The following is a 15,006-nucleotide window of genomic DNA, read 5'->3' as shown; positions in this document are numbered from 1 at the left end:
GGGCTGCCCTTCCCCCCTGCTCCTGGATCAGGCTGGCCCGGAAATGCGGCTGCGGCCCGAAACCCAGCCGGCCGGCCCCACGGCCGGGGCCTGGTAGCCCCCTTCTCCTCCCGCGGTCCTCGAAGGGACGAGGATCTGAGGTACCTGACCTGACGTAGGGTTAAGAAGGAGATGATGTCTGGACGCCCGCCCCCGGGAAATAATAGTCATAATTATCTGCGTTTACCCACCGCCCGTGCCCCACTCCCTTAATCCCCACAGCAATCCTAGGAGGCAGCTTCTGCTATTGTTCCCATTTTACCAGGAAACTGAGGTCCACAGAGGTCTAGCAGCTCTCCAAAGCTTATCCAGCTGATAAGAGGTAAAGCTGAGATTCTCACTTTGGCCCGATTCCGTGGTTCTTGCCACAGCATCAGGGCCAGGCTCTTGGATGGGAAGAGCTAAAGGTATCCATCCGTGTTAGAACCCTGGGAGCCAGAGCCTCAGAACAAGCCGATTCCTACTGTTGTGCATCACCTCCTCCCGGCAGTCTCCTCTGATGTCCTGCCCATCCAGGCTGGGTTACGTGTCTTTCCCTCTCTCACCTCTGAACTGGGTTGAAAATGAAAATGTCCATTTAAACATGTGCCTGCCATGCTAGGCTTGTCTTGTTCCCTGCACTGGCCCCAGTACCCAGCCTGGCCTATAGTTAATAACTTCTTTGTGAAATATGTGATTCATTAAATGAATAAGGTAGTAGGGCTAACGAGGGCTGAGGAATTCGAGAAGCTTCTGGAGTGGGAGACCTGGTAATGGAAGGTTGGAATGGCTGAGGTAGCAGATGGGCCAGCCATGCCCATTCTCTGAAGCCAGGTGATGTGGCTCCCAGGGGCAAGGCAAGTCTCTTGCTGTGTGCTTGGGGCTCTTAATGTCCTCAGGAGAATGGAACCATTGTCTGTGGCTCTGAAGGGGCAGGGGGCCTTGCAAGGGACATTCCTGAGGAGAGTGGAGGCCAGGTTGGCACAGGGTGTGGCATTACTCTGGGTCTGGAATGTGGTAGAACCAGTGGGTCAGGGTGGTTAGGGCCTCAGACTCTGGCCCTCAGCTGGCCTCTTCTGCCACAAGCTGCCATCTTTGCAGTCTTCTAGGATATAACCCCTCACACCTTCCCCCACTCCCCAAGCACAAAGACATGACTGAAGAGAATACATTTATTGGGGAAGAGAAATAGAGGAGAGGGTGAGCACCTCTGGGTTAGGAGGCCAGGGCAGGTGGTCCATGGTGGTCCAGGTAGCGCCTCAGGGCTGTCGGGTAGTCAGTTATGACGCCAGTGGCCCCCAGGCGGAAGGCCACTTCAAAATCTGACTCTTCGTTAAGGCACCAAAATACCACCTAGTGGGGAGGCAGGGGCTTGTAGTTTCCCAACAACTTTACCTAGTGCTTCCCCTTTTATCCAGACGCTGGGAGCTCTCCTCCTCTGTGGAGACCTCCCAGCAGTGCTATGCTGGAGCTGACTGTCACATTTTCAGGAATTTTGCAAACTGGTTATTAAATACAGCCATTATTAAGTATTACATTATATAAACATACAATTCAATAAATTATATTAAAAACAAAGGTAATAAATACTCAAAACTCATCACTTCCTAATTATTTTACCACATTTTACTGTTACCCCTGTTCTGGAGCTTATCTACATCTATCGAATGTATAAGATGGAAATAGTATATAATGGTGTGCTACCACACCACACATCTCTTCCCAACTCTGTTCTGTGAATTCATGTTGGTAGCCTGAAATTGGCCAAGGTGGGAGTATATACAGCAGGGGAATTACCTAATATTCAAATCAAGGGGTTTCTTTCCCCCTGGGACAGCTGGTAGTGGAATGTTTCCCAGCCTGCTTCCCAGCCTGCCCATATCCTGCTGCTCTACATCTTCCCTGCCTTCTGAGTCCTCTCCTGTGGGCACTGCAGTAGGTGGGGCCGGTATTTGTACCCTGGGCTAAGTCACTGGATGGACCTCTCAGTTTCTTAATTTCACAAATGAGAGTGATGGTCTAACCTCCCAGAGTTATGGTGAAGACCGTGGAGCAGGAGGCCTGACCTGAAAGAGCTATGTCATCCCCATGCCTTGCTCGCCCCAACATCCAATCAGTGGCTGAGTCCGGCCTGTCTGTGACTTAACCCTTCCATCCATCCCCGCTGCTGCCACCTAAGCCCCAGTCCTGTCAGTGGCAGCATCAGGCGCCTAGTGAGACTCTGCTTCCACACTGGCCCCCACAATCTCTTCTCCACGTGGTGGCCAGAGTGACCCTCGCTCGACAAGGCTTAATTGAATCAGGTCTCTCCCCTGCTTAAGGCCCTCAAAAGCTTCCCTCCCCTTTGGGCTGAAGTCCAGGTTCCTTACTGAGGTTCACAGGCTGCCTGCCGCAGCCTCTCCTGCCTTCTCCAGCTCCCCTGGTGCCACTTCCTCCAGACTGCAGCCTGGTGGGACCCCTCTCAGTTCCTCTGCTGGCCTCTTGCTTCTCATGGCCTTCCCACATGCTGAGCCTCCTGCTGAGATGCTCTCCCTTTCCCCTCCCTGCCAGCCCCCTCACTGCTTCTAGAAGGTCTTCTCTGACCCCACAGACCACAGCACTCTTCTTCCTTTCTGTCCACTGGCTGCCCCTGCGATGCCTGCTTTTCCTCCTCCTCTGCCCCTGATGGTAAGCTCCCTGCTCCTTCCCCGGGACCACAGTGCCTGGAACTGTGGTCTCAACACAGTCAGTTCCCAACAAAGGTTTGCTAATTAAGTGACCTGGTCAGAGCTGATGCTTGGCGGGTTGGAAGAGGGGTGTGGCATGGGCTGGTCTTCCCCTTCTCTGGTCTCTTCCCAGCCCCCCTCATCAGGGATCAGGACAGTTCAATACATCATCATCATCATAACGGCTAGCCTTTAATCAAGCCCTTACTAAGTATCGGCTACATATCCAGAAGAGTTAAATATATCATTATCCCCATTTTACAGATGAAGAAACCGAGACTCAGAAGGTGATCTGCCCAAGTGACCCAGCCAATTAATAAAAGAGCTGTGACTGGAATGCCGTGCTGGGCCCACGTTGTGAACAACCCACTTGCTCACCTGCACCCCTCGCTGCTCCAGGTGTTGGATCAGACTTTTCCTCATGATAAGCCTGGTGGGGGGCGGGGTAGCAAAGGCTGTGATGAGAGGGGACTAAGGAGAAGGGTGGGTCTCTGTGGGATCCCTCCACCCAGCCTTCTCGCCCACCTCACCATTTGGAAACCACAGCCGCCAGCTGATTCAGCCCAGAGCAGGAAAATGGGAAGTAGGTCCTGTAGAGAGGTGGTGTCGTGGTCAGCCCCTTGGGTCTCTCTGTGTCACAGGGGTGGGGTGGGGGTGGTAGTGACTGCCCCCCCCAACCAGTATAACCCCACTCCCTCTAGAAGAACCTTTGCGGCTGCCCAGAGGAACAAGTCACCCATTGCTCAGTGACTTCCTACTCCGGTATCCTTGACTCCATGCTTTGAGGGGGTGCCCCTCCCCTCACCGTTTTACAGAAGAAGAAACTGAGTCTTGGAGAACTAAAGTGACTTGCCCGAGGTCACACAGCAAATCCATGGTGGGGCCAGGGCCAGGACCCAGCTTGATTCCCAAACTGGATACGCAGTTGGAGGTCCTCCTGGTTAGGCCTGACCAACTTCCTGAGACCAGACAGCACTTTTAATCGGTCGGCTACTTGCCCCTAATTGTTCCACTCCAGGGTGACTTTTTTTTTTTTAATGATGAATTTGTTGTTGTTGTTGTTATTGTCGTTTTTGGTTTCGTTTGGCTGTGCTGTGCGGCATGCGGCATCTTAGTTCCTTGACCAGGGATTGAACCCGTGCCCCCTGCAGTGGAAGCGTCGAGTCCTAGCCACTGGACCTCCAGCGAAGTCCCCAGGGTGACCTTAGAGGCTTTCACAGTGTCCCAGGGCAGGCTCTGTTGTGTGACCTTGGGCAAATTACAGAACCTCTCTGAGCCTCAGATTCTCCATGGGGGTCATGATTCCTGTTATCTCCTGAGGGTGCTGCAAGGTAAGGCTCAGATAAACTAAAGGATGTGAAAACACCTTGCAAACCCTGTATAAAAAGTTAGGTACACCAAGTTTGTAGTATAATGATCTCTTTGTGGCAAGGGATGATGGGGGTTGGCTGGGAGCTTCCCTCAGGACGACAGAGGGGAGCAGAAAGCACTGGGGGCGCCACAGAGGAGGTCTCAGAAGGCAAAGGGAGGGTCCCGGCCTGAGAGCTGGTGAAGTATCCAAATTCCTGATACTTTGCCCAGCTGTTACTTTGTTAATCCTTGTCCCAAAGCAGGAAAATGCTTGCCTTTCTGTTTGAGAATCAGGGTGATGCTGTAATTAATAAATATTTGTCTTCCCACCCAGACTGTAAGCTCATGGAGGGCCTCTCCCCACCCACATTGGTCTTATTTACTAGTGTAAGTGCACCTGAAACAGAGTAGGCATTCAATAACTCTTTGTTGGATGACTGGATGAACAAATGAACCCTTATCCTAAAACTCCATCCACATCAACGCACATTTGCATAGGATGTCAGGGGGTTCGTGTCCCCCTTAGTATTCATGAATGCTTGGTGAGACCACTGTCTTCAAAGGACCCCGGATGGGAGATTATCCTTGAGGGTAGCCAGGGAGCTGGGGACACTGGATCTCCTGCTCCACACGGGACCCTGCACAATGGGGTCTGAAGTGGGCGGGAGGGTTTTGGTTTTCTTTTAAAATTTTTTAAAAACTCTTAATTTTATATTGCAACATAATTGGTTAACAATGTTGTGTTAGTTTCCGGTGGAGGGAGGAGGGGGGTGTTTTTCTGAGGACAGAAGCCTGGGGGAGAATGAGGAAGGGAGATGGGGACCCTGTAGGTACCTGTTGATGATGGTGGGCAGGAAAGAGATGAGGAACCTCTCAGGGATCGAGATGAAGGGCAGCAGCCCCAGGTAATAGAGCAGCAGCACCCAGAATCCTCGGCTTATTGTGAAGGCGGTGGGCATCTCGGGGTTCTGGAAGCCAAGGGGAAGTGAGAAAGGGGATCAGTCTGCTCCTGCGGAAGCAGAGAGGAGGCTTGGGCTGCACAGTTTTCAACATTCAGGAAACCCTACCACCTGCAGGATCAAAGCCACATCTTGGCCCAGCATTCCAAGCCTAGAGCCCGCTCCCTGTCCCTCTGGCATGCCTTTGCTCACACACCTTCCCCACCTCCCCTGCTCTCCAAATCCCACCCCGGGAGACCCTGCTCAGGGCTCCTGCAGAACCCCCAGACCCCTCTGGCCTAAGCCCGTTTGGGAGGGGCAGTGGGCGCAGGGAGGGATAAGGGACTCACAGCGGCCTTGCACTTCTTCATGACTGAGCTCTTCTCCGAGGCCCAGATGGTGATTTCATCGCGTTCATAGTGCCTCACCAGGCCCGCTATCTGGGAGGAGGAGGAGGTGATGGGGAGTCAGGCCTCCATCCAGCCCTGGTCCCTCGCCCAGCCCTGCCCGCAGCACCACCTTGCGAATGAGCTCTTCATTTTGCTCTTTGACTTCCAAGCTCATGGGCGTCCACGGGAACCTCCGGAACACGTCCTCCAGACGCACCATGTGCCTGTCTGACCCGTGTGCAAAGTGGCCTGAGGGGTTGTGGGAAGAAGGATCAGAGAAGGATTGCTGGGGTTGGGGGGGGGTGCAAGCCCGGGGGGGGGAGGGCGTGGGTCCCAGAGGAGAAAAGAGGGCAGGAGGCCGTGACCCCACTCCAGCTGGCTCAGCCCGGCGCTGACAGCCCACACTCTCACCCGGCGAGAAGTAAACCTCCAGCTCTTCCTTGTAGAGGGGCAGCTCCTACAGGGAGAGCAGGGAGCATGTCACCAGGAGCCACGCGTGGAGGCACGGTGGTTCTCTGGGCACGGTTGGGGTGCTGGGGCAAGGCCCACCTCAAAGTCCAGGCTGCCCACATCCCTATTCACGCCTGACTGGCGGTACAGGTTCTTGTCGTGTGACACCACCACCACGCCATCCCGAGTCAGCTGGCAGTCGAGCTCCAGGAGGTCGGCTTTCTGGGCCATGGCGCTATGGGAGTGAAGGTGAGTGGCCGAGGGATGGGGGATGCGCCAGATTAGCAGGGCGTGGGGACGTTTAGGGGAACATGGGGCAGTTCTGGCCGGATGTGCAGGCTGTGCACCGCACAACTCCAGGGGGCTCCAGTCACCCAGAGCAGGAAGTGAACGGCACCCCTTAGCGTCATGCCTCGTACAGCTGGCACAACCTTACCCGGCAGCTTGGCCAGGCAGGTGGACTCACTTCTCCATGGCCTCCATGGTGTTCTCCAGGCGCTCTCCAGATCCTGTGTGGGGCAGCTAGGGTGAGTTCCTGCGGCCTGGCCACGCCCCCTGCCTCATCACCCCCAGGCAGGCCAGGTTGAGCAGCCTCTCCTTCCCTGTTCCACATCCTGCCCTGCCACCCGGCTCTCCGCCCACCTCGAACTCTGCCCTCCTTTAACATCCCGCCCTTTGGACCTACCCCTCTCTGCTGTCCACCCTGGCACCTGCCTTGCTATCCTCACTCCATCCTCAGGAGCCCCCACCCCCTGTCTACCCCAGCCCAGCTCACCTCCCCGGTGGGCCCCCAGGCGGGGACAGAAGGCTGAAACCCATGGCGTATGCAGCAGGCGAGGCCGGCGCAGGAAGAAGATGGAGAGCATGACATAGCTGCTCAGGGCGGGAAGGGCGTAGTACAGCAGAGGGCTCATGGCCGCGCTGCTTCTTCAGGCTCTGGCTGCCGCAAGCTGAGCCATTCCCGATGCACTGTGTAGCCTCGCTGACTGCCTGGCCGATGTAGGCTGGCTCCACCGCCGGCTGCCACCACACCCCTTGGGACCTGCTGAGCCTGCTTCTGGCCTGAGGCCAGACTGCAGGGCTCAGCTGGGCTGGGGTAGAGGCAGGAGTAGAGGCCAGGCAGCTCTGGCCCGCGGACCCCCAGGCCCTCCACACACCCCAGAATCCCTCTCTCCGTGGCCACACTGGGGAATCAAGTCCCCCCCGCCCCCCACCAGGTCTGCTACAACACTCCCCCTTCCCCTTGGTCTGTGCGCCCAGGGTACATAACATGCCACCCCTTGCCATTTCCAGAGAAGCCGGGGGTGTACAGTGTGTCCCCGAGTCACTCCAGAATCACCCCCAGCCAGTTAAGACAGGAAGCCATTAGAGCGGGGACAGGACAGTGACTAAGGGGGAAATTGACCCCACTCTGTCTAGGAGTCTGAACTCCTTACACTCCCATCCTCAACCCTGGCCAGCGGGGGAGCCAAAGGCCACCGCTCCAGGTAAAGCCACAGGTGGGAAGCAGCGGGGCTGGAGAATCAGTCCTCAAAGCAGCAAGGGTTACGGTCAGGGCATCGGCGAACACAGACAGAGCCAGGGCCATCCATAGACACACCTCTATATTTATATATTAGATACAGGCACGGGGTGGGCAGGGGCACTGGGCTCTCCACGTGCCCCCGCCTCCACTTCTGTTCACCCACACACAGAAGCAGCGGGGACGTTAGATGTGGCAGCTTTGTGGGGGAGGGTTTAGGTCTGCTCCTCAGGGACGCTAGTCCTTGAGCCTTAGGAATGTTCCTTCAGGGAAAATGGGGTGGGGTTTTAATGAGCTGAGTGGGGCAGGGCTGGCCCTGAGTCCCCACTCAGTGTCCTCCGTGTCCCTCCCCCACTGCCCCTCAGTAGGTCCCGGGGCAGCCAGAGCCCTTGAATTCCAGAACTACCAGAGACTGGGAGAGCCGGGCAGACGGTGGCAGAGCAGCAGAGGGGAATTTGCTTTGGGGCCACCTGAGCCCCTCAGGTCCTCAGGTGAGGGGGGAGGGCGCGTTGGCCTGCCTGAAGCAGGATGCCTGAGCAAAGCGAAGGGAGGTGGCCAGGCCCGCCCTCTGCCTCGACCTGGGCTGTCGGGGTCTGGGCTGGGCACAGAGTCCATTTTCTAACAGTCCGGCAGGGGAGGGGCAGGCAGGAGGCAGGGCCTAAACAAAAAGGCAGGCAGGAAAGGAACCATTAGCACCCTTGAGCGGACCTGCCAGAGCCCCGACCTCCACTTCCCTCATTTCGTCCTCACAGCTGAGTGGGATGCGGCTGGGTTTCCTTATCTGTGAATGCGGACGACATTAGTACCCATTTCAAGGTACTGCTATAAGGACTAAGTGAGTTAATACATGCAAATCTCTTACAACAATGCTTGGTGCTCGGGAGGTGTTTGCTCTCATTATCAGGACTGTGTCCAGGAAACTGAGCTGCAGAAAGGTGAGGTGTCTTGCACAATATCACACAGCCCTTATTGAGTATCAGAGCCCGGCTTTGAACCCAGGTGTGTCTGCCTTGCTGCTATCAGGCCACAGCAGGCCAGAGACAGAGAGGAAACTAGAGGAGGGACGGAGAGCAGTGTGGGTGGCGGTAGCCCCAGCCGGGCCCCCCAAAGGTATGGGAACTGCTGTGACCTGGACACCAGGTGTGAAAAAGCCTGGCATGCGGGTCAGGCCGGGTGCTGCCGGCTCCTCCCAAAGCAATTACTGCCCCACCTGCCTCTCTGCCCATCCTGGGGGAGCCAAAGCCTGGCTCCGTTCCTCAGATGGGTGAGAGGGGGCCCTCAGTGACCTGGGGCTGGAGTGTGCAGGGTGTTGACAGGTGGGAGACATGTGGGGCTGGGCGACCACAGGTCTGTGGCTGAGGCAGGCTCTGGCCCTTCTGTTGCCACCGTACACGTGGCTCATGGACGTGAGTGAGCTTGTGACTGCGTGGAGGCATGCTGGGCACCCTGGTCTCAGGGTGAATCTGTGCATGGGTGGTGGGGGGCACTCACCAGGCCCCAGGGAGCAGAGGCATCTGTCCAGGTTAGGGGGCCTCCAGCACCCCAGGCTGGAAGCGGGCTGTCTCCTGGAAGATGAGCTCCTTCAGCCGCTCCTTGGGTAGATCATCCAGCTCCATGTCGAAGGTGAAAGGTTCCTCGGCCACTGGCTGGGGTGGCAAAGAAGTGGGGAGGCTCAGGACAGGGACTGAGGGATGCCCACCCATCCACCTACCCGCCAGCCCTGCTGCTGGTGGCTGGCCCACCTCATCTGTTGGGTCGTAGTACTGCTCCAGGTAGGGGTGAGCCAGTGCTTCTTCCACTGTGATCCGTTTGTTGGGGTTAAAGGTCAACATCCGGTCCAGCAGGTCAAGAGCTAGGGAAGCGCAGGTGTCAGGGGTCAAAGGGATGGTCAGAGGAGCTCCCAGAAGCATTGCTTTTCTTCTCTGTGTCCAGAGGCCCAGGTAGCTACTGGGCTCATGTACCTTCTTCTACACCTGGTTTTTATCACACACCAGCCCCCAAGTCTCTCTCACCTTTGGGGTCCGACTTGGGAAAAAGCTTGGCCCAGGCCACCTTGGTCTTGGAGGGTAGAGACTGTAGGTAGTTTCGGGCCTTCATGTTGATGATACAATTCAGGTCCTCCTGGGAGGGGGAGCCCAGGATACCTGTAGGTAAAGCAGGTGACTTGGTGAGCAATCTCTCCCTTCTAGGAACAGAAGGCGCCAGGAACAAGAGCCTCCACCAACCTGCTCCAGGCCACCAGCCAGTACTATGGTGGTGAAGAGTAAGGGGTCTGGATTCGGGCAGCCCTAGGTTCAAATCCCGGCCCTAGCACTTCCTAAGCGTGGGGTGTATGTAGCCTTACTGTTCCCTTCTATCAAATGGGGACAGTATCTATACCTCAGTGAACTACTGTGAAATGCTGTAGGGGCCCCACACACGGTCGTCCCCCTGACCTGACTCCCACAGACTCACTGACCCTGACCCTAAAGAAATCTCCCTCCCACTCAGCTGGCCAGTCCCCCCTCACCCAGAATGTGGTTGAGCTGGTCCAGGTAGTGCTTGCCCGGGAAGATGGGCCGGTTGGAGAGCATCTCAGCCAGAATGCAGCCCACAGACCAGATGTCGATGGACTTGGTGTAGCCCTGGGGAGGAGGAGAAAGTGGTGGGCTCCTGGGCCAGCCTCAACCTGTTGTTGAGCCAACCCTGATGTTTGGGCCTACCCACAACCCCCAACCTAGGTTCAACGCCAGCCAGGGAGGCAGAGGGCAGAGGCCCAGAGGAGCTAATCCACAGTTTCTTTCCAGAGCCCAAGGACCAGAATAATGTGACAAGGCCTGGGGGTAGACTTCCTGCATCACGGGGATCAGTGCCTGGCTTAGAGGCGGCTCCAGGGCTTTCTGGGACACAGCCCCTTCCCTTCAGGGGTGGGTGGCCCCCCTACCTTGGAGTTAAGCATGATCTCTGGGGCCCGGTACCAGCGTGTGGCCACGTATTCCGTCAGAAAGCCAGTGTGGTCGTGCTCAGGATCGGCGATCCGGGCAAGACCAAAATCACAGATCTAGAATGCAACCCAGGCTACTGAGCTCGGTGCTCAAGGCCTCCTGGGCCCAAGTAATCATATCACCGCGTCTCTGCCCATGCTATTCCCTTTGCTTGCGATACTCTCCTACCTATGGGTTGGGGGGGGGTGGTGGTACTGGGCACCTGCAAGCCTGAGACCCCAGGGGTAGGAGGAGACCGGCCCTCAACCCTCTGACCTTAAGGTCGCAGGTGGTGTTGATGAGCAGGTTGGAGGGCTTTAAATCCCGGTGGAGCACATTGGCGGAGTGGATATACTTGAGGCCCCGCAGGATTTGGTAGAGGAAGTAGCAGATGTGGTCGTTGCTCAGCTGCTGGCTTTTAAGCAACTTGTACAGGTCTGTCTCCATCAGGTCTTGCACAATGTAGCTGAGGTTGGTGCCAGAGACCCCCCAGATGGGGACAACGAGAGGCACTCGGTTAAGAAGAACAGGCTTTGGTGAACAGGCTTCATATCCCTCCAGCTGATGCCCCTGGGACTCAACAGATCTGCCAACTCATATCATGAGCTGGGCAAGGCCCATACTTAGCAGTTGGGCTCAAGGCCTCTGCTGGATCTCAGCCAGTGACCCTGACCAAAGCACTTCAGTTCTGTGGCCTCAGTTTCCCTACTGGGAGAACAGGGCTAATAAACTGTGGGAAGCAGGAGAACGTCCCATTTAAGAGCAGTAACTCTGGAGTTCACCTGCCAGTGTCTGAATCCCCACTGCCCTGCTCACTGGCTTTATGGCCTCAACCTGTCTGCGCCTCTATTTCCTCATCTGTAAAGTAAGGGAAAAAAATTGTTCTTTAGAAAGTGGTTGTGAAGATTAGCTGAGAGATGACCCATGTAGAGCAGCCAGCCCAGTGCCTGGCATGTTGTAAATGCTCGGCGAACATGAACTAGTACTGCTGTTATAAAAGCCTGAGCCGCATGGCTCTTGAGAAGGTTAAATGAGATAATGTATGAACACCATCTGGCATGCAATAAATGTTTGCTTAAAAATAAATGCCTGCGTTATGGGAATGGTTTGTGCAAGACGATGAGGAGAAACTCCCCACTGCACGCTCCTACTCAGGGTGCTTGGCCATACATCCAAAGACAGAGGAGTAAATGTCCTTTTATATTCTAAGATAAAAAGACTACACATAAATAAACAAATAAATGTCATGTGGTTTGTTTCTGGAAGACTAAATTAGGGCTGTCTTTCAGAATCAGCCTCCAAAGGGCCTTCTGAGAACACCTGGACCAACCCTGCTGTTTTAAAGATGAGGAGGCCCAACACGATGCAGTGACCTGGTTAAGGTCACACGGCAAGCTGGGGGTGAGTGTAGAGATTTCCTGCCCACGGTTTGTGGTGGAAGCTGCAGACGGTGCAGTACTAATCCTCACTCTTGGGTGGAGGACTGGGACTGGCTGGGGTGGGTGGGGCAGGGGAGAGGTGATGGTGTTATAAGCTGCTCACAGAGCCAGGCAGGAAGTGGAAAACCAACTAGGAAAGCAATATGGGGGGAGGGCAACAAAGGCAAGGCTGTCCCTCCCGGGGCAAGGTGCAAGTCCACAGGGGATTGGGGTGGGGCTCTGAGCGGGAAGTCCCAGAGAGAGGACAGGTTCTCATTTGGGGGAGAGGAGGAGGTAGCAACAGAAGCACTTGATTTTATTGAGGCTTTCTGAGTCTCAGTTGCCTCATCTTTGAAATGGAGCGGATGAGACCCATCTCATAGGGCAGTTGGGAGTTAGAATAAGAAATGTCAAAGCACTCGGCTTGCACTGCCCCAAACTCATAGTAGCCCCTCCAAAAAGGGCAGTTTTCTTCCTTCCTGCCTTCCTTCCAGTCTGAGGACCCAGAGGAGAAAGAATCACCGTCTGTTAAACAAAAAAACTGACTGTGGGCAGAGGCTGGATCTCATCACAGAATTGCAGATGTCAGAAGACAAAGCTCCCATAGAGACCATCTTGCCCAGCCCCCTACTGAGGCAGAACTCAGAGAACAGACTTGCCCAGGGCCATACTGCCTGGCTGCAGCAGGCCAGGATTCATCTGAGGCCTCCCCGTCGTCCTCTTACACTCTGTGGCCTCTTTACTGCTGGAAAGTTTCTTTTACTGGGTTTGTTTTGGAGGGTGGTAGGGAAGAAGGAAACAGAAAACAAGCCAACATTCTCCCAGCCCAGCTCTGAGGCTGTGCCTGGCCAGCCATCTGGCCAAGGTGAAGGATACACATCCCTCATGGCTTCCAGGGTGGGTGCCCGCAGAATGTCTCGGATGCCGATGACGTTCTCATGGCGGAAGCGCAGCAAGATCTGGATCTCTCGCAACGTACGCTGGCAGTAGGTCTGATGCTCAAAGGGGCTGATTTTCTTGATGGCCACTCGAGTCTTGCGCACGTGGTCGTAAGCTGAGCTGAGAGGGCCACAGATGTTGTTGGCGTGGCCTTACGAAAGGGGGAGTCCAGGCCCGGTGGCCCCACCCAGGTCTTAGCAGGGAGGGGAGGGAGCAGGAGAGGCTCTGGCCAGTCATAAACAATGCTGGTTCCTTCCTGCTGTGAAGGCCTGGGATCTCCAGGGAGAAAGCTGGGGACCAGCCAGGCAGCCCTTCAGTGACTTCACAAACAGAGGAAGAGACTGACCGATCACTGACTTCCCCTCTCCTCAACCCTTTCCATTCTAGTTGCCCTGACCCCTCATCCTCCCCTTCCCAGGATGGGCTCCCTCAACCCAAGGCAGGTCCATGGGGTGGGAGGTGTGGAGGACGTACAGTGAGGCAAATACAGTGAGAAGGAGGGAATCATAGGAGGGACTGGAGAGAAGGGATAGGCAGGGCAGGGGCGGGTGTCAGGGGGAGGTTCCTGGGCAGCAGAGTTATTCCCAGATGAACAAAGGCCCAGAGCACCCAGTGGGGCTGGGCGAACTCACAGACCCCTCCTAAAAGTTGCAGGAAGGCATTCCTGGACCCCTCATTGCTCACTGGGTCCCTGGCCCCAGGCCCAAAGCCCCACCCCACCCTGTCTAGCCCTGAGCTCTGCTCTTTTCTCCCAAACTCCTTGGCAAGCCTCATTGAGGGGGGATTCCAAGGCATCCTCTCCCCAGTGAAGGGTCCTTCACTCCTGCTTCACTAAGGATATTACCTCCCCCAGAAGACTTATTCTCTTCTCCTCACCCCGTGTCTATAGGGTCCCCAAGGTCCCCAGAGCTCCCCCACATATACTCAGATGCCCCTCCCTTTATTACAGAATGGTGGGTTCAAAGCTCCCAAGCCCCCTCTCCTTAGATTTTACGCAGCGCCCCCTCCCCCAGAAAGCACTCAGAGGCCCTCTCCCTGGGACGCTCCCCAGCCTCCTGAAGCCTCAGCTTCTTCCGGATGCTCAGAGTCCCCAAGGCCCAGAGAGCTCTCAGCAACCCTCCCTGCCCCCTCCCTCGGAGCCCCCTCCCCAAAGACGCCCCCTCCCCCAGAACGCCCCTCACCTGACCATGCCATACGCGCCCTCGCCGATGTACTGCAGCTGCGTGTAGCGCGGGCCCACGTCGAACGGCTGCCCCTTTACTATCTCTACTTCCCCCGGGACCCCCGGGCCGACCCCATCAGTTCCCCGGGGCTCCCCGCCCCCGCCCCCCTGAGCCGCCGCCGCCGCCGCCATCTCCACTCCTCCCCTCCCGCCCGCCCGCCTCCCCCCCGGCGGCCCCGCCCGCGGCCCCGCCCCTCCCCGCCCGCCCTGTCACCCGCGGAGCCTGGCGCGCCAGGCCCCGCCCCCGCCCGCCCCCGTCACGTGACCCCCACCCCGCGCCCAGCTTAAGGAGCCTGGTCCTTGGCACCTGTCGGCTCTGTCTACTCCAGTCAACCTAGAAGCTCCCCAGGACCATCTTGAGACTGTCCAGACCCTCCCCCCGAATGCAGACCAGTAGGGCCGCCCGGTGACCTCACCCAGAGCTACCCAGCAAATGAGTGCTGGACCGGGGACCAAGACCGGGCCACGTGGTCCCGCTGCCCCCGCCAGCCCCACTCAGCCAGAAGAGTGGCCCGGGCCTCGAGATGGAACCTTTAGGGAACCCTCACCATCCCTCTGGAGTTAAGCCTCCCGGAGCCAGGCCCGATGCTAAGTGATCCAATGCGTATTTCACAGTGGCCGTGGGAGATGGACGCCTCACAGACGTGGCGTGCTTTTCACAGATGAGGAAACTGAAACCTGAGCTGGACAAGGTGACTTGAGAGCTGGAAAACCCAGGCTTCCAGACTCCCAGCGTAATGGCTTTCAGATGGAGGCCTATCGGAGTGGGCTAGGGACCTGGCCTCAGCAACCAGGCTGTGCCTGTATCCTGAGGACAGATACTCCCAGCCTATCCTTGCATGGAGAGCAGGGGAGAGGTGAGAGAGCTGCGTTGACTGGGTTCGGTGAAAATATACTATTAGGCTTTTCTCAAAAACAGCAAGATAGCTAACGTTTTTGTTGTAGTTGGGTTTGGCAATCCTGTCAAGATCATCATCTTTTGATTCTGTACTAGACTTTATAGTTTACACAATACTTGGTCCACTTCAGTTTCTAAATTAGGACAACCCCACAATGCAGATGTCATCTGCTTTTCTGAGCTGGATGAGCAGG

The 15,006-nt window shown here is 56.4% G+C and overlaps 2 protein-coding genes across 9 annotated transcripts; both read right to left on the bottom strand.

Moving 5' to 3' along the window:
- Positions 1-1,176: 1,176 nt before the first annotated feature.
- Positions 1,177-7,044, bottom strand: GDPD3 (glycerophosphodiester phosphodiesterase domain containing 3). Of its 6 annotated transcripts, none has more exons than XM_036824431.1 (10): positions 6,626-7,043; positions 6,317-6,372; positions 5,950-6,085; positions 5,812-5,857; positions 5,531-5,649; positions 5,362-5,451; positions 4,908-5,041; positions 3,254-3,313; positions 3,102-3,153; positions 1,177-1,371 (listed from the first exon to the last, which is right to left on the bottom strand). In XM_036824431.1, the coding sequence occupies exons 1-10, from the start codon at positions 6,719-6,721 to the stop codon at positions 1,234-1,236; spliced, it is 927 nt and encodes a 308-aa protein (XP_036680326.1). In that variant the 5' UTR covers positions 6,722-7,043; the 3' UTR covers positions 1,177-1,233. The 6 variants fall into 6 exon arrangements, with proteins under 6 accessions (XP_036680326.1, XP_036680325.1, XP_036680330.1 ...); XM_036824430.1 differs by having other exon boundaries at positions 6,317-6,359; positions 6,626-7,041; XM_036824435.1 differs by having other exon boundaries at positions 6,287-6,359; positions 6,626-6,726.
- A 391-nt stretch (positions 7,045-7,435) lies between these two features.
- On the bottom strand, positions 7,436-14,046 carry MAPK3 (mitogen-activated protein kinase 3). 3 transcript variants are annotated; one of them, XM_036824429.1, is made up of 9 exons: positions 13,874-14,046; positions 12,630-12,812; positions 10,612-10,801; positions 10,296-10,412; positions 9,882-9,996; positions 9,385-9,516; positions 9,115-9,224; positions 8,864-9,018; positions 7,436-8,030 (listed from the first exon to the last, which is right to left on the bottom strand). In XM_036824429.1, the coding sequence occupies exons 1-8, from the start codon at positions 14,044-14,046 to the stop codon at positions 8,896-8,898; spliced, it is 1,143 nt and encodes a 380-aa protein (XP_036680324.1). In that variant the 3' UTR covers positions 7,436-8,030; positions 8,864-8,895. The 3 variants fall into 3 exon arrangements, with proteins under 3 accessions (XP_036680324.1, XP_036680322.1, XP_036680323.1); XM_036824427.1 differs by having other exon boundaries at positions 8,864-9,224; XM_036824428.1 differs by having other exon boundaries at positions 8,020-8,153; positions 8,864-9,224.
- Between the last annotated feature and the right edge of the window lie 960 nt (positions 14,047-15,006).

The sequence above is a fragment of the Balaenoptera musculus genome, chromosome 15, assembly GCF_009873245.2.
Source record: "Balaenoptera musculus isolate JJ_BM4_2016_0621 chromosome 15, mBalMus1.pri.v3, whole genome shotgun sequence".
Taxonomy (NCBI): domain Eukaryota; kingdom Metazoa; phylum Chordata; class Mammalia; order Artiodactyla; family Balaenopteridae; genus Balaenoptera; species Balaenoptera musculus.
Note: the sequence above shows the minus strand (reverse complement) of the source record. Positions and strands in the feature narration are given on the sequence as shown.

What these genes read in the sequence shown, in the direction of transcription:
- GDPD3 (XM_036824430.1), bottom strand. Translation starts at nt 6,764, where the DNA reads ATGAGCCCTCTGCTGTACTACGCCCTTCCCGCCCTGAGCAGCTATGTC. An exon ending in ACCATGGAGGCCATGGAGAA is followed by an intron (nt 6,086 to 6,316) that starts GTGAGTCCACCT and finishes TCACTCCCATAG; the next exon opens with CGCCATGGCCCAGAAAGCCG. An exon ending in CTGCCCACCATCATCAACAG is followed by an intron (nt 3,314 to 4,907) that starts GTACCTACAGGG and finishes ACCTCTCTACAG; the next exon opens with GACCTACTTCCCATTTTCCT.
- MAPK3 (XM_036824427.1), bottom strand. Translation starts at nt 14,046, where the DNA reads ATGGCGGCGGCGGCGGCGGCTCAGGGGGGCGGGGGCGGGGAGCCCCGG. An exon ending in CCAGCTCAACCACATTCTGG is followed by an intron (nt 9,517 to 9,881) that starts GTGAGGGGGGAC and finishes CTTTACCTACAG; the next exon opens with GTATCCTGGGCTCCCCCTCC. An exon ending in TCCCAAGTCGGACCCCAAAG is followed by an intron (nt 9,225 to 9,384) that starts GTGAGAGAGACT and finishes GCGCTTCCCTAG; the next exon opens with CTCTTGACCTGCTGGACCGG.